Source organism: Corticium candelabrum, chromosome 10, assembly GCF_963422355.1.
Source record: "Corticium candelabrum chromosome 10, ooCorCand1.1, whole genome shotgun sequence".
NCBI classification, from domain to species: domain Eukaryota; kingdom Metazoa; phylum Porifera; class Homoscleromorpha; order Homosclerophorida; family Plakinidae; genus Corticium; species Corticium candelabrum.
This window is the reverse complement of record NC_085094.1, coordinates 55,353-76,877: the sequence shown is the minus strand read 5'-3', so window position 1 is coordinate 76,877 and position 21,525 is coordinate 55,353. Positions and strand designations below refer to the sequence as shown.

General features: G+C 41.7%; 1 protein-coding gene across 1 annotated transcript; it reads right to left on the bottom strand.

Annotated features, from left to right (window-relative positions):
• Positions 1-518: 518 nt before the first annotated feature.
• On the bottom strand, positions 519-21,519 carry LOC134185862 (apoptosis inhibitor 5-like). Its single transcript, XM_062653745.1, has 8 exons — positions 21,399-21,519; positions 21,107-21,268; positions 20,948-21,047; positions 12,575-12,640; positions 12,349-12,506; positions 2,764-2,907; positions 1,627-1,692; positions 519-1,513 (listed from the first exon to the last, which is right to left on the bottom strand). The coding sequence occupies exons 1-8, from the start codon at positions 21,465-21,467 to the stop codon at positions 1,439-1,441; spliced, it is 840 nt and encodes a 279-aa protein (XP_062509729.1). The 5' UTR covers positions 21,468-21,519; the 3' UTR covers positions 519-1,438.
• Between the last annotated feature and the right edge of the window lie 6 nt (positions 21,520-21,525).

Sequence of the window (21,525 nt, the reverse complement as noted above, 5' to 3'; positions counted from 1 at the left end):
GAGAATCAGGTGTTGGTTTGCCATCAGAAGAAACACTGTGAGCAAACTTACTGATTTTCCATCGCTTACAGTGATCAACTAATGTCTTTGAGGTTACCTTTGACCAATGACAGATCTGTAACATTTGTAAGTGTGTATGCTCCACACTTACTTCTGATGATGCAGCAAAGCATTTGTTTTACGACCAGCTTCATGACCTGCTTGTGTCAGCAGATGACAAACTCATTGTTACAGATGACTTTAATGCAAGAGTTGGTCCTGACTATAAGTCTTGGCCTGGGATCATTGGATGTCACGGAGTTGGCAATAAAAATAAATACTCATCTATTGTTAGAACTCTATTCTACTCATCAACTGAGCATTACTAATACTAGATTTCAGTTACTGGATAAACTAAAAACAACTTGAAAACATCCACAGTCACGTTGCTGGCATCAACTTGATCATGTCATCACTAGGAGAAGAGATGTGCAAGATATCAGTTGACTCGCGTAGTTAGAAGTGCTGAATGTTGGACAGACCATCGGTTAGTGAGGTCAACCATCAAATATAAACTTGTAACCAAACGACATTTCACTACTGTAGTACAGTGAAAAAACTATGACTACTGGTACAAAGAACGTTTGCAATATCTGTCATCGAGTATGTCGTTCTAGAATTAAACTCTTTGCACATGAACGTGCTCATCAAAGACAAATTGTAAGCAACTGATGAATGGAAGTCGTGAACTCAGTGTTCAGTAGCGAAAAAGAAAGAAGTGTGTGTGTGTGTGTGTGTGTGTGTGTGTGTGTGTGTGTGTGTGTGTGTGTGTGTGTGTGTGTGTGTGTGTGTGTGTGTGTGTGCGTGTGTGGTGCTATGGCTCAATTGCTTAGAGAGTGCGTTTGGAGAATGTAAACACCCAAGACCTTGCAGGGTTGCAAGTTCAAGTGACAGTGATGGCAAGCTATGGCATAATTTCATTGGGCAAGAAACTTAACACACAATTGCCTCTCTCGACTCAGGAGTATAAATGAGTACCTGGTCTTTGACTGAGGTGGCAAATGCCTCCGACTGCGACAAAGTCCATCAGCCATTGCAGTCAGGGTGGTACTTCGGGTACCTACAGTTGGTGTCGCAGTCGATGCTCCTGCGAGCACCCAGCTAGGCTCCAGGAGATTGCTTAGCACGACCCATAACTCCTACTTAGTGCACAGGAACCCAGCCATCTGGCTGAGGGCATTACCGTTAACATCAGCTCCTTATCCATTTGCCATTTTTGCCATTGTGTGTGTGTTGTGTGTGTGTGTGTGTGTGTGTGTGTGTGTGTGTGTGTGTGTGTGTGTGTGTGTGTGTGTGTGTGTACGTGTGTGCACACGTGTGTGAGTGTAGCAGCCTGGACAGGTCTTATCAACAAATTGAATGACTAGCAAGTTCCATAATCAAAGGATTATTGCTTTGTTTAGTTTGCTTGGACTTCCCTTTGAACCATTTGTTTGGACATTGTAGTATAACACACAGAGAGCTTCAAGGATACCTACAATGCAAGCATGCATTGAGTTGTAATTTCACATTTACGAATTGCAGTGCTACAAAATGGTCTAACTCTATGGTTCCCAATTGAAATATATTAGAAATGTATTGCCTTACTTGAAAGAAAGGTATAGCTGATTTCATGCAGCACAGAAGCTTGTGAACCCTTTCACTGTCATCTGCCTATAACACAAAATCAAAAAATGAAATAGTCAGCAGTCAATCATTATCAAGTCTCAAATATACCAAGTCTAACAGCAATACTGTATAGCATTCAGCAGAAGGTTAGATTTATAAACATGTAAGCCACGTGCCCTCTTTATTAGCCAAGGGAAGACGTTTGTCACACACACACACACACACACACACACACACACACACACACACACACACACACACACACACACACACACACACACACACACACACACACACACACACACACACACACACACACACACACACACACACACACACACACACACACACACACACACACACACACACACACACACACACACACACACACACACACACACACACACACACACACACACACACACACACACACACACACACACACACACACACACACACACACACACACACACACACACACACACACACACACACACACACACACACACACACACACACACACACACACACACACACACACACACACACACACACACACACACACACACACACACACACACACACACACACACACACACACACACACACACACACACACACACACACACACACACACACACACACACACACACACACACACACACACACACACACACACACACACACACACACACACACACACACACACACACACACACACACACACACACACACACACACACACACACACACACACACACACACACACACACACACACACACACACACACACACACACACACACACACACACACACACACACACACACACACACACACACACACACACACACACACACACACACACACACACACACACACACACACACACACACACACACACACACACACACACACACACACACACACACACACACACACACACACACACACACACACACACACACACACACACACACACACACACACACACACACACACACACACACACACACACACACACACACACACACACACACACACACACACACACACACACACACACACACACACACACACACACACACTGAAAGCAAATAACTACTGTCAACATCACCTGAAAGTCTTCAGTCAAACCAGCTTGACTAGCAACCATCTCAGCCAATTCCTCAATTGCAGAAGCACTTGACATTAGCTTTAGCTTCGGCAATAGAAACATGAATGCCTGAAACTCTTCACCTGTAACATCTTCAGCTAACACCTGGATAAACAAATAAAGTGCAAAACCGGTGATATTCAACAACAAATCCACAACAACTCACAGCATGCAGTATCACCTGAACCAACTTAAAAAATTAATGTGAGTATTAAGCTCAATAACAAGTGGTCACATTGCCCATTCAAATTTGAAAATACCATATAAGATGACACATTGACAGGAATTTGTGTCGGTGGTTTGATAAGAATTGACAGCAAAAGCATAAAAGCATATTGGTGGATTTAATGTTGGACATTGCTGTTTGATAATTGATATATGTACAATATTCCCCACCCACTAGCTAAGTGGCGGTGTCATGGAGAAGTTTGCAATTGACGGTTGTTTACATGGCCATCCCATTTCCCAAACTTACTGGTCACCAACTACTGCATTAATGAAGAATTGCCGTGTCAGTGTAAAAAACATAACCCGCTTGACTTCTCTTGCTTCATCATAGCTTCATGGCCTCTTTCTCATATTAAATTTTCTTCTAGACAGGGCATAAGCACAACAAACAGCAAGCAGGGGTTACCATCTTGTGGCCTCATCTGCGTGACATACCGCCACCTCGCCATTAGATATCTGATCCACGTGGGTGATGACATCAACATATCACGCTAAACAAACTAATGGCGAATTCTATATTGGCGCTCACTGAAACATCCGCCAATCTATCAATATAATATTCCCCGCCAACATTTCATCTATATGGTATGATTAAAACATAACATGCATGTGTATTCTAGACCGTTCGATTCGAGTCTGTGAATTACTAAACATCAATAATCCTCTACTACTAATTGCAAATATCTGTTAACACCACTATCCACAAGCTACAAGCATTGTAGGAATACAGCTAGACACTGCATCAATTAGAGCCAACTACTACATTATTCTAAAAATGACCAAGTTTACATGTCCAACAGTAAATGCATTTACGCATCTCTCTATTCATGCCATTACCTATATCTTGTGTTATCTATCATTCATTTTTGTATGTTCTAATACGGGTATTAGGTTTACTGTGCCTATTTTATATAACAGTTTTGACTGGGTAACCAGCTTGTGTTCTTTCCTGATTGCTACGTTATATAAGACTTGCAGAACACTACAGTGGCAACGAGGACGAGCTGTTATCTTGTCCAGCAATCGAGACCTTTAACCCTACAAACGACAAGTGGGATTCATGGAGTTGTCGATTTGAACAATGGTTGGTCATCTTTCCGTACTCACAGGGAGGACAAGTGGCAGAGAAGTCCAAAGCAGCATTCTGCGTTTACAAGGTTCTGAAACATTCAGGTTATTGTGTAGTTTCTGTGCACCGGCCAAGCCGGAAGAGTGTACATACAAGGAATTGCGTAAAAACTGGATGCTCATTTTAGCACTAGACGTTCGGTTCTTGCTTAATGTTTTCGTTCTTTCTCATGTACAGTCGCAGACGGAATCGCTTACAAGATATGTGACTGAACTCAGGGGTCTAACGTCCACTTGTAATTGACCTGCAGACTGGCTGAACAAAAACTTGTAAGACAGATTAGTGGTAGATGTGTTCAACAATCGTTTGCGTCAGATTCTACTGACACAAGATCATAAGAAATCCTTTGACGAGATTCTTCAGTTAACTCTCACGTTTGAAGCCAGTCAACGCGAATCATCTGAGAGTCACTACAAGTCTCGTGATGAGACACATACTACGGACAACGAAGTCTGAGATGATCAAATATTCTGTGACTGCTGTAAATCAAAGAGGAACAATCTACCTCTAAGAAGAAACAACAATGTGACAGTTGCGGTGGAAATCACAAAAGATCAACATGCAAATTTCGGAATGCAAAGTGATTTCGTTATGACAGACAGGGTCATATTAGTAAAGTGTGTCATCTACCGCTGCAATTCAGTTGGAACAAAAAGTAGATTCAGCAGTTGTTCATCTGGACAGTAAAGAAAATAATGAAGCTGAAATTCCTCTGATTTACCAAATTATACAATTATCAGAATTTGTTAGGAAACTGAAATTAATGGTAGACTCAGCATCTTCAATTTCCTTTGTCAATCTACTGACATGGCACGATCTGGAATGCCCTAAATTATTACCAACTTCCAGAATTCTAAGAGCATTCGAAAGCCAGTCAATTCATCCAGTGGGCTACTTTAAAGCTTCCAAACAATCGTATGGGCAGCGTAGTTGTGTTTCTTGCCTAGCTGTGGTAGTCGTCAGAGTTGAGTGAAGTCACACCCTCTAGTTTCAGATGCCCGGAACACGCTAGATCATCATTTTCTGAGCAAATTTAGACACTTTGTGAAGACTTTGGGTATAGAATCTCGACGTCTAGTGCTAAAATCAACTCTTAAGACATATTTCTACATACTTTAGCCAATTTCTCATTACTCTCTGCAGCATAGAGATCCTACAGTGCCGTTTAAGCATCTAAGGAAGAAAATTTCCCTATGTTGCAGTGCCTTACTGGCTTACTGCACAATCTAGAATAAACAAGGTTTGACTTGTACAGTCAAAAGTAGGGTATTCCCTCTGCTATTGGATATCTAATTTCCTTTTCTCACTAGTAATTGAAGCGGTGTTTACGCCGTCGCTTCCATAGCTATAAGCCTTCAAAGTTCTGAACACCACGTAGGATAGGGCAGTGTCGTAGGAAGATGTTCACGAGGGAGTCTGTAGCGTGAATGTCATCAGCTTGCCAGACCGTAAACGGATCTGCAAAAGTCGTTGGCACAGAAAATTAATTTCTACACTGAGCGAGGGATCTTCAGCCCCCAAGTCCCCCTCCTCTGCTTCCTACGCCGGTGAAGGAGTTTACGTAATTGTCATGAAGATTACAAACCTAGTCTACACACTATTTTCTTTCCAAACGTGCTAAATGTAAAATTTATCTTTGATCGTACATAGCGACCGCCGTTTCGCATGACCGCAAAGTCCGTAAATAGTCTAGTCGTCAATCTAGAGTTATTGTATATGGGACATAAAATCGCTCATAGTTACATAATGTTAGATTCCCGTATAAATGTCGTAAAACCAAGAAAGCGATCGATTTCAGACAGGTAAGTTTTGTTGTATATTTTCGAGAAGATCTGGCAATCGCAATCATGAATTGCACTGTTCATCCATTGTCTCTGGTTGTCACGTATAACATACAGGCAATACTGCTCCGTGATTGGGTCTCACAAATAGAGGCATGGCACATTCCTGCAGCGTGACAGCCATAGCCAGCCAGCCACATAGTCCCCAAACAGGAAGTCGGTTTAGCCCTATACGTTTAGAGTAGGCTACTCGCCAAGTCTCGCGACTTTTACAAAGTCCCTTTTCTTATAGGCTCATAGCTGAAAATGAGATGGTAGGAATAATTTGTTCCACTTTCCATATGGCATTTCCTATACAGCAAGCACTCCCAACCTCTCTTGCCTTAGTAACAAACAAGGGCAGGGCTAAAAAATAGGTCCTCAAATGACGACTAAAGTAGACCAAGGCTAGTTTGTAATGGCTTCCTTGGTTTGCAGACAGATAGCTGTACTGTACACTGAAACATGTGCCACTTTGATGCTAGCATTGGGACATTTTTCGTACAAAGACATGTACAAGTAAATTAGACACCAGCAGGGTACGTCGACACATCCCTAACAATGAAACGAGAAGTGCGAGAGCCATCTCAGAATTCTGACAGAGTAAAGGCATGAAGTTTGTGACCAGGGAGCACGTGAGGAAGTAGACAATGATAAATCCTGTAGATCAAAATAGGTAGGATTTTAGTACCAAGAAACCGACAACTTCCGCAATGTGATATGTGGAAGTCTGGTTGAAATCGTGCCTTGTTTTGACAGAGAGGTGGTATTTGTTTAATCACTAATTGAATTAGCTATCACTATTGTCTTCCCTGCTTCTGCGAAGATGTCTTAGCTCCGTAGAATCTAACACATCATATCCATTGGCTCAGCGGTAATGTGTTGGATACTCTTGGCTACATACCGTTGTGAAGTACAGAATACTGCGCTGTATGCTTGCACTGCACTGAATTTTAGAAGACCGTACAAAATGGCGGCCGCACCACTAAACACCATGATTAATATCAATATGACATCCTAGACTAACAATTTTGACGCCAAAAATTTTTGAAAACTCGTCAAATGACAACAACTAGTTGGTCCGATTTTTCAAGCCCGAAGGGGGAACATGCGGATGGTCTAGATTCATCCTGTAACATACCTAGCATCAGATCTCCACACCAATGTAGTGCCAATTACAAAATCACCTTAGATCAGCCGCATGTTACCCCTGTTTGTTACTGATGCATAAGAGAGGTCAGGAATGCTTGTTTATAGAATATGCCGTATGAAAAGTATACACCACCGTCTCATGAGAAAAGGAAATTAGATATCCAACAGCAGAGGGGAATACACTACTTTTGACTAGCCAGCATACTGCAGTGGATATATGTTTTTCAGCACAAGATGGTCAGACCAAAAATCTTAGACATAATTTGATAGAGAAGGGTTTTGCTAGGTCACATCAAGGAGAATCCACGTCTAAGGTGAATTTCACAGTTCAGTCACCTATGTTCTTTCTCTCACAGCTGTATCATAATTTTTGCAGCTGTAAGTCAAACCTTTTTTACTCTAGATTGTGTAGCAAGCCAGTAAGATACTGCTACATACGGAAATTTTGTTCCCTAGATGTTCAAACGGCACATACAATCTCTATGCTGCACAGAGTAATTAGACTTGTACCCAGTCCTCGTCTTCACGTGCGCTCCACGTGTTTTAGCACATGGTTTTTGTTCCACTAGCCAGGAGAAGGACTGTTAACATATTATGTCACGTGAAGAACTAGTTCACGTGGTAGGTTTTCAGTGTGTTGATTGGTTAGAAAAGTGTTGTTACAAAGACACGCGCAGGATCCTATCAGAAGGAATTGAGCAGCAATTACATTCACAGCAGACGGTTATTAGCAGCTGTTGTCGTCACGCAAGGTGCAAGCTCATTAGTGTTCTCTGACAATATCTGCCGTAGACATCCTGACAATGACGTGTTCTCCATCCAGAATTGACAGAGATGTCTCTAGCTGCTCAGTACGAAGTGAATGGTAGCCAATAGATGACAGGAGCACGTATAGGGTGCATGCGCTACTGGTAGGTAGGGAAGCTACAATGTTCATGAAGTGAGGTTTTCGCTCGTCACAACAAAAACGATCTACTTTGTAACTCTAATTTCTGAACATTCCCTAGAAAGAGCATAAAGCATTTGTGTTTCTTGTGTTGTCAACCAAAGACAATCCAATGAGTGTGAAGCTCCAGATCATTGCTGCACGTTCACGTGCAACCTCCATTTGCTTAGACATGCTGGAAGCCAGAAAGACTGCCTAGCATGAGTATGAGAAGTTGATGATCAGCAATCTAGCAATTCTAGATGCAGTGTAAAATAGACTTCTATCAGTCATATATGTAAGAGCTATAGCATTGACCAAATCACAGTTTCAGAATTAAGACGAAAGGCTTAAAGGGTAACTACAACGCAAAAATGAAAAAATCTTTTATGTTGGAAATTGATAGTTCTAGTTGCATACATGACAGGGAAATAGTTTTAGATTTTTAAGTTTAGTCTTCGCTGAGATATAGCACGTCAAAGTTACTTCCGGTTCTTCAACTTCCGATAACGGGCGTGGTGTACTGTGACGTCACTGAGGGGAGATGCGTGTGCATCTGTATTGTCAGTGGACTGTAAAAATGACTAAATCTTTATATCCAAGGCAACGCTGCTAGAGTGGAGGCGACGGCAGCAACAGAGAGTCTTCTGAAGAGTCCTCTGGAGGTTTTTACGTGATGATAACGTTCCGTCATCGCATGAATCACAGGATGAAGAAGATCTGCTGGTAGCCATTACTAAGTATACGTAGTGATTAGACCACACAGGTTTGAGTTCAGCGACAATGCCTTTGAAGCTTTGAGATCGCCCGCTGCCTTGGAAGCGAACGAGGAAGAGGACAGGCTACCCGATAGCCTGTCATCATTGCAAGTGTAGAAGTAGGAGCTAGCTACGTAATCGATGCACATCCGGGTAAGTAAACAACATTCACAGGTTGCAGCTGCGGTCGTTGTGAGATGATGGATACGTACTCGTGTGAAGTGCGTGTGCTGTCAAAACGTATTTGAGGTTGTCTCAAATAATGACCCGATAATAATGTCGAATACTAGCAACAATAGTGGCACAGTGTACTGATGAGTTCATGCAAAACTCTAGTGCTGTACGTGAGAGAAAGAATAAAATATGTTGAAGTACATATGTTGAATTCACGTTGACACAAGGTTTGACTTCACTGTACAGTATACTGTAACGCATATGACTGCATTTACTACACATGATGATCAAGAGGCGAGTCATAGAGTCATCAAGAATCTGACCTCTCCTAGCCATTTGCAGTACTTTTAGTCCTGCACGAGAGTCTTCCTTACCTTTCCTGCTTCTCAATTACGGCTCTCCTTTTCTTTTGCAAAGGTTCCAGAGTGCTGCGACCTTGAAGTGTGGAGGCAGGTAGATGGAAAATGGTGGCCTCGATTTCGCTCTTCTGCAACCCAGACCAAGCTCTTGAATAGACCTGGCTGTACGTATCTCGAAGCAATCAGGCTAAAAGTGGCTACTGCAGACTCCTGTCCACTCAGTAAGACACTTTGCACTCAGTAGCAGTCGCCCGGACGACACAAACATCTCTGCAATTGTCCTCAATATTTTGCGATTCCCACTCTTTCTTAGCTTGGGGATCTTCGGAAATCGAAACACGATTGCGTATGACTTGCACGAATTGGTGCATCCTGCAGCCACACAACACCAAACCATTCTTTCGCCACAAATTCCTTTGTTTACAATACGCGCTAGCGTGGAGTCTCCCCTCACTGACATCACACTACACCACGCCCGTTATCGGAAGTTGAAGAACCGGAAGCAACTTTGACGTGCTATATCTCAGCAAAGACTTAACTTAAAAATCTAAAACTATTTTCCCCGTCATGTATGCAACTAGAACTATCAATTTCCAACATAAAAGAATTTTTGTTTGATTTTTGCGTTGCAGTTACCCTTTAAAGCTTCAACAGTTCAAGGAAAGATGAAACTTAAATACAACATGGCAATTCTCCATACCAGTACCTTCCTTGATCCAGCTCCCACAAAGCGCCTTAGTACCATATTTCCGCGCATTTAACAGCAGGGCTCTTACTAGAACATTTTAATACTATGTGCCTTTGTACAGTGTATAGGGTAGAAGCCATGGAATTCGTTGGAGGATGTTGCAGATGAAGAACGACATCACTATTATACAGTTGATGAAAGTATGCAGTATGTGTACCTGATATATAAGGTCAGTTCCTACAGACAACATATATGTGAAGGAAGCAACCAAATCAGAATCATAAAAATGGCTATCAGTAATGTCTTCCTTTTTCTGCAATCCTTCAGGAAATTCCATGGCTTCTACCCTATTCCCTAACCACACTGTACAAAGACACACAGTACCAAAATGTTCTAATACGAGCCCTGCAGCTAAATGCGCAGATATACGATAATAGCAGCAGCATCAAGTAAATACGTATACCGTACTGACACAATTAATACCCCAGGCCTCGAGTAAAGTCCCATCCCCACCTTTGGTTCAGGTCCTAAGATTTTCACACCTTTTCATTCTTTAATTGGTGCTAATTGGCGCTTTCTATATAGACTAGCTTCTTTAATTGCCTATGCATTTGGCAACATGTTCTAAGCAGCTATGCCCAAGAGATATTGTAGCTTCACTGTTGAATACAAGATCGGCGTTGTTGAATGGCATCGAGGCAATGGCTCAGTAGTGTCAAACACCGCCAACCAATTTAGCATTGACAGGAGGTGTGTGCGGTGCGGGACTAGAATGCAAAGTACAAGGAGCTAAAGCGACACGAAGCAACTCGGAAAGGAAAGCAAGCAAGAAAGATGCACGACGGACGTGAACCATTAAGTGTACAGCTTGATGACCGGCTATATGACTTTTTGCAAGAGAGGCGAAAGTTTGGTCTGGCAGTTTCTAACGTCGCACTGATACATGAAGCAAAGCGAGTTGCTGCAGAAATAAACATTATAGGATTTAAAGCAAGCAATCAATGGCTTGTCAGGTGGAAGCAACACTTTAACGTAGAACTACGGCGCAAAACAAGAGTCTCAAGCCCTTCCGGAGCATTATCAAGATGGCCTTATCGGATTTTGCCGACAAATTATCCGGTTGCGTGAGACACATGACTATACTCCGTATAATTTGGCAAACATGTATGAGACAATGGTTCGCTACGACAGTGTTGCTACCGTTACCAACATTGTTCGTGGTGAAAAGACCATAAGAGTACAAGGTACCGGGTACCAGAAGAAAGGCTGCACTGTTGCTCTTACAATTACAGCTAGTACTGCCGGCACTTGTCATATTCAAGGAGCCAACAGGTGCAATCGGTCCGCGAGTGAGGCGCCATTTGATGATTCCAGCTAATGTCCATGTAACTGCATCAAAGAGCTGTTGGATGACTAGAGAAACAATGGCCCTTTTGATTAGAAGGGTGTGGGGTAACCCTGAAGACAATGTTCGAAATGTCCTCGTACTAGATGAGTACAGAGTGCACAAATCGGAAGAGGTGAGAGAGTATGCGGAATATAAGAAAACCGATCTCGTCTATGTTCCAGGTGGGTGTACTAGCCTCGCACAACCACTAGATGTTTCAATCAATAAGCCATTTAAGTCGAATATGCGTCATTTGTGGGAACGATGAGCATTTGATAACCTGAGAGGCACAGCTAGGGTGCATCCGTCACGACAGCAAGTAATCAACTGGATTTCCGAAGCATGGTCATCCATTTTACCAGATACAATTGTGAAATCATTTCTCCACTGTGAAATCTCCAACGCTATGGACGGATCACAAGATGATGAGTTATTAGATCACTTTCCACTAGATGAAGCAGAGACGAGACAAGAGGCAGCAAGCTTGCTATTCAGTGACTCTGAATCAGATTCCAAGTTTGAAGGTTTTAATGATTCAGCATTAGATTCTTCATTTTACCTTGTGACTGCGGTCGTCCGCAATGGATGGCTTGCAGGTGGTTAATTACTTGTCAATTGATTAAGTTAATTACTTCTGCCAATTAACACCTCCAGGTGTCAGGTTTTGAGTAAAGTCTCATACCCTAGTTTACCTTTGATGCTAGCCAACCATGGGGGTGGGGTATTATTTGCGTCAGTACGGTATCAAACTACTCTTGCTGACGACCTACGACTTTTAGCTGTTGGCCAGTCCAGATCTTAGCGGTCTAAATTCCAAGGCTATGTTTTTTGCTAATCCAATAATCTGTTAGTCTAATCAGCTAATATTATTTTATATAACAAAAAGATTAATTAATCAAAACTCTTACGCACAGTACACTTTGTACCTTCTTTGTTTCTTGAAGAAAGTACCGTTCAGCTTCTTCATTTTTATCCAACAGTTGTGAAATGTGCGGACCAACAGATTTCTGCAAAAACTTCACAGCTTGTTCTCTAGATGCCTCCACACCTTGAAGAATTTGACTAAACAATCCTGCTAAACTTCCTAATCAAAACAATAAAACCAAACAATGTAAACAAAATGAATTACTTGCAAAACCATTCGAGTTAAACCTTTGACATCAAGCTTGAATAAAGATAGAAGAGCTTCTTTTACTATCCGAAGTTCACTCTGTTCCTCTGCATAGATAATCCAATTACTGCACCATAATTGACCAACAAGGAAATGAACAGACAAAGCCATACACAGATACACAAAACAGACACACTAAGAAAAAGGAAAACAGTAATAAAATTGATAACCTGACACCACAGAGTTACAATCACTGACAGGGTAGCATACAATAACAAGTTCTGCAGAGACTTTCCTGCAGAAACTTCCACAAAGCAGTAAAAACAAGTATGCTCTGAAATCTGACGTTGAACTGTAGTTTGTAGCATTCAGAGTCATGCCACTATTATAATACCGGCTTTACATTACGTAGACAATTTGACTTGAGCCGCTGGCCCATACTAATTTGGCATGATTGGTAGCGTATTTACATTATCCGGGCTAACTGGGTGTGGTGGTGCAAGTGCATGGCATGCTTTGCGTAAGCACATGAAGAAGACGATACTGTCAATCATCAAGACTCTAACCTCCACATCAGTCCAGTTTTCACCACAAGAAGTTCGTGTGCTCATACTATGGCTTGCCATTTTGACAATAATATGGGAATAAGCAGCGAGAAATATGCTTGTGTATTACTGCCCAGTAACATGAAAATACGTAAGTAGCTAGGTTTAGCTCAAGCCTGGCCATAAGGTTTAGCTCGAGATAATTCTATTGCACTTGGCTTGAGCCAAATCGTTTATTGTAATCCTGGTATTACTTGAATTGGAAGTATATGACTATTTGGACAGTAGGTATTTTAAAACATAGCCAATAAATGCGCAAACATGAAAAAAGGACTGCAGTCTGGTCTTCATATTATACCATGGTCACGTGGCATGCGACCAGCCACAAGCGTGCATTGAGGTGGTGTATATCACGTACAGGTATTGCACGTTAAGTGTGCAATAAGTTACTTCTGATCATTATCGTACTCTCACTTTTTGCACAGTTTTGGAAATACACGCCTACTAACGGCACGTGTTCATCCCAATACTCTACCTACGCTAAACACAAATTAAAACAGCTGTCTCAATTATCATGTTTTCTGAAATGACATGCAATTAAATAACCGGAAAAAAACTCAGTAGCAGTGTACTTCAAGTGAATATTGAACGTACAATTTGATAGGTTTGCGTCAGAAAACAGCTAGACACTTTCAGTAACACTCAAGAGATTGTTCCCTTTGCCCGCTTGTGGGTCACTCACTTCTTGGTGATATGTAGCGCTTGATCTGCAGTGCTGCTCTTGGATTTGCAGGTACAAGAGGCAGCTGGGGGTCTGCCAGTAAAGGTGAGTTTAGAGCTAAACTGATGTCAGTCTGTTGTTTTCCTGATGTGCACAGCGTCACATTGGTCAGTAAGAGAAACACTTAAACTTTAGCAGCCAATTGTAGCCATTGGCAAACACTGTCACTAGTGTGGGCACACCCATCCACCCAACGACACACACACACACACACACACACACACACACACACACACGCGCGCGTGTCCGCGATTACAGCCGCACATCGGACATTGTCCGTCCATTATCGCAGTTTGTCCGGCTAAAGCCTAGCATAATCGCACATTTTGTCTGAACAAGGACTGTAAAATTGACTTGTGGTATCTAGAAGACTAGAGATTTGTGATGCTTCATGTGTGTGCCTTTCATCTGAAGCGACGGGCTCAGTATTACTAGCTAGTAGATTATACGGTGCATCACTATCTTTTGCTTAGCTGGGTAGACACGCTTTCTGTTCATGCTTAGATGTCATGCATGATACCACCTGTTATGCAAATATAGCAAACACAAGAAACATTATCTGGGTACAAAATAGTAGGTTACTTTGTAGAGTGTGAAGCTTTGTGGCGCGTGCATTGTGCACTCTGTTTGCATTAAATTTGTAGCTAAATTGTTACAACTCTTATATAGCTGGTTGCCTAGCAGTATTTTATCTTCACTGAAGCTCACAAATGACCCATGCACGGCCAAGGTAGATAGAAAGTTTGCATATTAATAAGGTGAGTAAGTTATTGTTAGCTATAGGTGGTCACAAGAGCAGAGACGTAAAGCACTTAGCAAGTACTTCATTACTAATTGCTACACATGTTAAACATGATAGGTTCTGGCAGTTTCTGCTCAACCGCTTTGTTGGCTTGCTGTAGACAAATACAAGTTTTGAGAAAGGCAGTAAACAGCACTGAGCAGCCTCAAAACCTTTATGTAACAATGAAGCTAATGTTTGTGATCTTAATGACTGGAAGGCATTGTTAACGTAGAGATCTAGAACATGCTAAAAATTTACCTTTACTTGCCATGTTTGTTGTCTGTATCTGTCATATGTTATTGAAAAGCATTTACAATACTATACACTAACCAACACTTCTCAATGTACTTCAAATTTTAATATAATCTTATATCCAATTAACATTATGTACTCTTGAACTTTAGACTTGAATTTGATGTACAATGCAACAACATTTATCAAACCCCTATCTTGTGTATAAGTAACCCCTTAAAGAGCCACTGACACGCAAAAATCTCAAATTATTTGTAATTTCTATATGATGGTTTTAAAGGTGTACATACTGGTAAAAAAAATTTTAGATTTGTAAAAGCAACTTTACTATAAGAAAATTGTGCAGTAATGTGCTTCTGGTTGATCGAATCCGGTTTCGAGCAGTACATTCAGGGTGTGTACATATGACATAAAAGTGAGAACGAATGTCGTGTTAGCACAATGGAAATAGGTAACGCACAAAACTCGAGCATGTGCTACGGTTAGAATGGTCAAACAATGTGTGGCAGCTGGGTGCTATAATACCATGAAAGAAGGTGTAAGGCTTGTTCGATTTCCAAAGACCCCAAACAAAGATGAAAGTGGGCAGAACAAGTCAGACAAACGAGAGATCGCTGAGAAGCCAACGTGATTCTTCTGTCTTGTGTAATTGTTATTTCAGAGCGGACTGCTGTGAAGACGAGCCCGGATTGTATGAGCAATTTAGTTTACGCTACCGGATGCTAAAATTGAGACAAATAACGTGAATACTGATTGCGGCAGTGCAAAGGCTGAGCAGTTGGAAAAACCAAGAAAGACGAGATTGGCATACAAACGTGAAAGAAAAAGAGTAGGTTGTATTTGGACTTTACAGAAGTGTACATATACTAGTGATGAATTAAATTGATTACAACTATGAGCCACGAAACAATTTCTAAGGTGGTACAGTACAGAGTCTGCTGACAAGAGGCATGACAGTCAGTTTAGACCATCTTGCTAATTAATGGTAAGAAGTATATCTGTATCTCCTGTGCAGGACAGAAATCCATTGTTGAAGTCAGCATTGTTGGTACAATCGTTTCTCATGAATTGGATCAGTTTTATTCCATAGCCCTGATGTATGCAGTCTGCAGAACCCACACATCTCGACAGACGCCAGAGAATCCTGGGTGTACAGTGATTTGATTTTGTCAATTACTTCCAAGTATGCCCTGGCAACACCCACAATGATGACCAGAGGTCAGCAACCACAACAACATAGTTATACACCTAAACAAAATTCCACTACATGTACATGACTTACAGGTCATCCTAAACTGTTTAATACCACGATAAGTCAAGTAGTCGTTTGTTTTGCTCATTTTCGAGTGCTACCAGCAACGGCATCTCAATGGAAACAGGCTCAAAGTTAGACAGCTCCACCTATGTATATGGCTTCACTTTCATCATCTTCCGAGCCATTCTCCGCATCACCAGTATCTACTCCATACGATACTGAAGGTTCTACCCACACAAACCATTTCAAACTGTCATGCAAAGATGATTCCGGAGGCTGACTAGCTGTAAACGCTGGTGTTTTGCCCGATAATGATCGTACCTCGTGAAGAGTATGATTGCACAAACCTTCCTTGAGATTGCCGCCATCTTCATCACTAGAGCGGCTTGTACTATTGTGTTCACTGCCTGAGCTAGTTATCAAATGTTTTGTGCTAACACGACATCCGTCACTTTTACGTCACATGTACACGCCCTGAATCTACTGCTCGAAACCGGATGCAATAAACTAGAAGCATATTACGGCGTAATTTTCTCACAGAAATGTTGCATTTAAAATCTAAAATTATTTTTTCAGATATGTACACCTTTAGAACTATCATTAAAAATTACAATAATTTTCGATTTTTGTGTGTCAGTGGCCCTTTAATCAAAGAATAACATGCAGGCTTTCCTGCATGTAAAGCCTGCATGTTTGTAACACATGCTACTAAAACTTAGTGTAACATTAAATTTGTTTGGTTAATTGACTCATCAAAAACTAGTAAACATAAATTTGCATACACATTTCCAGTAGTATAGTAAAGTACATATCAGTAACAGCTTTGTCCGGTCATGCCCGGTCAATTTTCATTATAGCCTGACATTTGTTCGGCCATTCAAAAATTCTTATCACGGACGCTGCACACACACACACCACACACACACACTTCAGATCCACAGACCTACATCACACTCAGTTAAATTTAGAAGGAATGTCCCCTATGGTCAACAAGATCAGTTTCCTCCAGGCCAATTTCTAGTAAGCATTTTCATAATGGCAATGGCTAGACGTCTGGCAGCCAGACGTCTACTGCAAGGTTAGAGGTCTGGCACTCCCTGTACCAACTCGTAAACTGTGTAACTTCGGCTGCCGACTGCTCCTTCCACCAACCATAAATTTGTCTAAACTCCTGTTGGCAACGCTGGCAAGGGAGGTTCACAGGACACCGCTGACTGGGTGCTCTGCCCCAGTCGCTTCGCTCCCCTTACCCTAGCACCTCCATTTAAACTAATCGCCACTGTATAAAAGTGCAAACCAGATTGGGGAATACTGGAGTCGCATCGATAGTTTTGGTGCAAGTATTGAAATGTGAGAGTAATGTCAGATGGCAAGCAGAGCAGGATGATGACACGACGTTAGCAGATGACACACTTGGACACACTTGGACACCTCGAACTCTAGCGAAACATTGTTTTCTGCTCCGTGACTGCTGGACTGTATGTGAACAGCGGAGGGCACGTCAAAAGCGTTATCATTGTGCATGAACTATTGACACGTGGTTGCCGGACCACTAGCCACTTCATTTAATAATTGACATATTGTGGTACACCACAAGCTAAGGCTATATGCCAAAAGCTTACATCACAGGGCACTTACCGTATTACCTCGCATAAAACGGCATGCCGTTATGGAACAAATTTTACCAGGGTGCTGTTATACCTCGAGGTACAACGGCATGCCGTTGTAAATGAGGAAATTTTATCAGCGCCTCAAGTTGCACATTCAACAAAATCTAATATCTTCCTTAAGCGGTACTACTAACTACTACTAAGTCTTCAAGAACATGCCATGCATAGAGATTACCGGTAAGCACTAATCAGTTTCTACTTCTTCGTGTTCCTCATCATCATCACTGTCTTGATCTGTCAAACTTGATGGTTCGTCATCTACTAATGGTTCTTTGCAAGTAGCTGTTTCATCTGCCATCAATGCGTTAGTTTGACACGTGTCTCCTCCATTACCGCAATACTAATATCAAAAGACAGGCCTCGTATTACCATGACTACCGTACCTCGCTCTATGACGGCACCTCACCCTATAACGGCATGCCGTTATAGGTACCAGCTGCAGTTGTAGCGGATTCTGGTAAAATTCGCTTATAACGACATGCCGTTCTATGCAAGGTAATACGGTAGGTTGCTGTTGCTTGTTACTGCATGACCTTCTTAGACCAGTTTTGTAATTGATATTGAGAACAATATGCTGGTACAGTGTACAACTAGTCACGATTTTCACTCCTGCTAATCACTACTAGAAGACACAAAGAAATGGCCTAGGGAAACAATACAACTCTACTAGCTAGACTGTTAGGAAAGAACAGCAGCACACATTGTTGACAATAGAAAGTATTACATCTTAACAAAGAACAGCCATGTTGCCCGAACAGTGTGCAGTTGTCCCGACCGGGTTTACTACTTGCTAGCCACTGGTGACTAACAGTTTGTGATTAGTCGCCATCTAAAAAAATTAGTCACAATGGCAACTAATTTAGTTACCTATGCAGAAGACAGACCAAATAAACAGATAACATAATACCAAGCAATGGCTATTCCAATTTGAGAAAAAATACCGTAAATGTTCCAAATTAAGATCCCTAGTGGTGTTACCAATCACAAGCAGACTGCCTACATCCTGCACAATTGCACTGTTCAACGTTTGTTGATAGAAACATCACATAGCTTATCAAAGCAGCAATGATTCAGGGAAGTCACTAAAGAGCGAAAGCGTAGCACTGCACTGCTCTTTACTTTGCCTCAAAGCTCCAGATTTTTTGTGCTATGGCATAATGCTGAGTTTGCCTGCACTTGCACGTTTTGACCACAAGGCTTAGACTACAACTTGTGTCTACCGAGTTAGTGCATGAGGGTGGTCTGTCAGATAGGCAATATCAGCTATTTAAAGGGGAAGTCCAACAAAAATAAACTTACTTGTATAAGTAGATTTTACAAAGACAAATCGATCGGTTATCTTCTCTTTCGTCAATTAGAACAAGCAATGTTTCTGTTATGTGCAACGCCCATGCGCCCACTCTCCGCTTTCTGGTCGATTAAGCTCTGCCCACTACAAACGAATCAGTACTTTTACGGATGACAGCTACAGATTTATCGAGAATGCTGAATGTGAATGCAAAGATATTATGAAGATCTGCCTTCTTGTCGTCAGTGGTTCCTCTCCAACTGAAAATGATGTCGGTAAAGCTGATTTTGTCAGACTTTCAAGCAGAATTCCTCATTACTACAGCTTACCTAAAGAACGCGCTTTTATTTAAGTGATTGTTTATCCTTGTTCTTTTAATATCCGAAGAGAAACATTCAGCGTACCACCTGAGGTGTGCTGCAGAGGACGATCTTATTTTCAAATCCGGGATTGTACCCTTAACCAATCAGCGGCAAAAGAAAGTGAGCAAACCGGATGTAAAAATAGGAACGTCCTCTGTAGCACATGCTAGACCACACGCTGAATGTTTCTCTACGGATATTAGAAGAACGAGGATAAACAATTACTCAAGCAAAAGAGCATTCTCTACGTAAGCCGTAGTAATGACGAATTTTGCTTGGCAGTGTGACAGAAAAATAGCTCTACCGACACCGTTTTACTTTAGAGAGGAACCACTTAGAACAACAAGAAGGCAGATCTTCATAATATCTTTGCATTCACATTCAGCATTAAATATATCCACGCCCTTAAAGTTTATAACCACACCCCTTAAGGTTGGGTTGTGCCATGCTTTGAAAACATCCTAGTGACTTACTTCCCTGTGATTGCTCTACAACATTACATACGGGAAATGATAATCAAGCTCTTTCAGCAAGGAGAAATGCAAACTTGAAGTGAGGCATGTCTCAAAGTGTTCCTAATTAGGTGCCGTTACCCTTACCATGGCCAATTTTTATGTCCCGTATGTGATACCTCTCGTTGCTGTACTTCAATGACTACAGACTATTTATGGACTATGTGGTCACGTGACATGACACTCGCTTTGTACGATTTTATACCAAGTTTATACAACACATGCATAGCGATCCGAGCGGTGCCACCCCGTACTAGCCAAGCATGCCAGCCTTGTTTTTACATGACACAATCTTTAGAATCAAGCCAATGATGGGCGTGTTGTTATAGCATGCATTACATACCTAAAATCGACAAAGTGTGTGTCTTCTTCTTCTCAACGGCTTTACAACAGTCAAATTGGAAAAAACTATAGGACATTTATATGGTGACATCCTATTTATAGGAAGCGTAGGTCTACCGCCAGTTGACTGCTGCGGCAACAAAGTTCAAGACATTATTGCTTTTAATTTTACTTCTCCAATAAGGTACAGGTACAGTTGTAAATATGAGCATGTGAGGCTCTCATCCCAGAACAGCTAGTATTTACACGGCATACCTGACCAGAATCAGCCCGGGCTGGCACGGCTAAAAATGTCAAACTAAGCCTGCGTTAACATGTGCCTTCTAAAGCGAGCCAGTACGAGCTAGCCCGCTTACAAGCGCTCGCGTAAACGGGCTACTAGATAGATTTTACAAACAGCACGTTTAGAAAGAAAACAGCATCTACATTGTCATTCTTCACGACAATTCTATCGTAGTTTTTATAAGGCTCATAGCTGTGGAAGCGACGACGTAAACACAGCTTCAATTACCAGTTTAACCAAATTTCCAAACCCTAGCTGACTTGGCATTTATACCAGCCACACTTTACACATACAGATTTGGCATGCATGCATCCACTCTAACTCAACCAGGAGAGGGCACCTGTTTGCAGTAGCTGTGTTAACACATCTGCTATCCTAGCAACTTGATCAGGCATATCTTGGCAAAGTCTTGGCAGCACCTTGATTGACAGTTTTCGAATCTACACAGATAAATATGCACTAGCGGCACACACACCAAATATCCCGGATATAGCCATACATTAGGATCGTCTTCCTCACAAAGATCTAGTAAAGTGTCTATGGCTTGATCTGCCAATTTAGGGAAATATTTGAAAAACTTCGAAATGAAAGAAGGTGCTAGCCTCTTCTGCCCATCTCCGGCTTTACACGCAGCCAGCAAAGAAACGTACGACTCTTCGTGCTGCAAAAATAACAAAAAGTACACTCTACAACCCAAGCTTCCTAAACATAACTAATTTCTTTCCATCTACATTGTAAATTAATTAATTAATTATTACCTACTCATAGGTTCTGAAGCACGTGCAACAAACCTTCGTTATAGAGTCCCTGGCACGGTCCAATACTTCATAATGCTTGTAGATATCTTCGACTGAAGTCATCTAGACCTACTCGGTTTGAAAAAACACAGAACCTAATGAGCAATACCCGTATATAGGC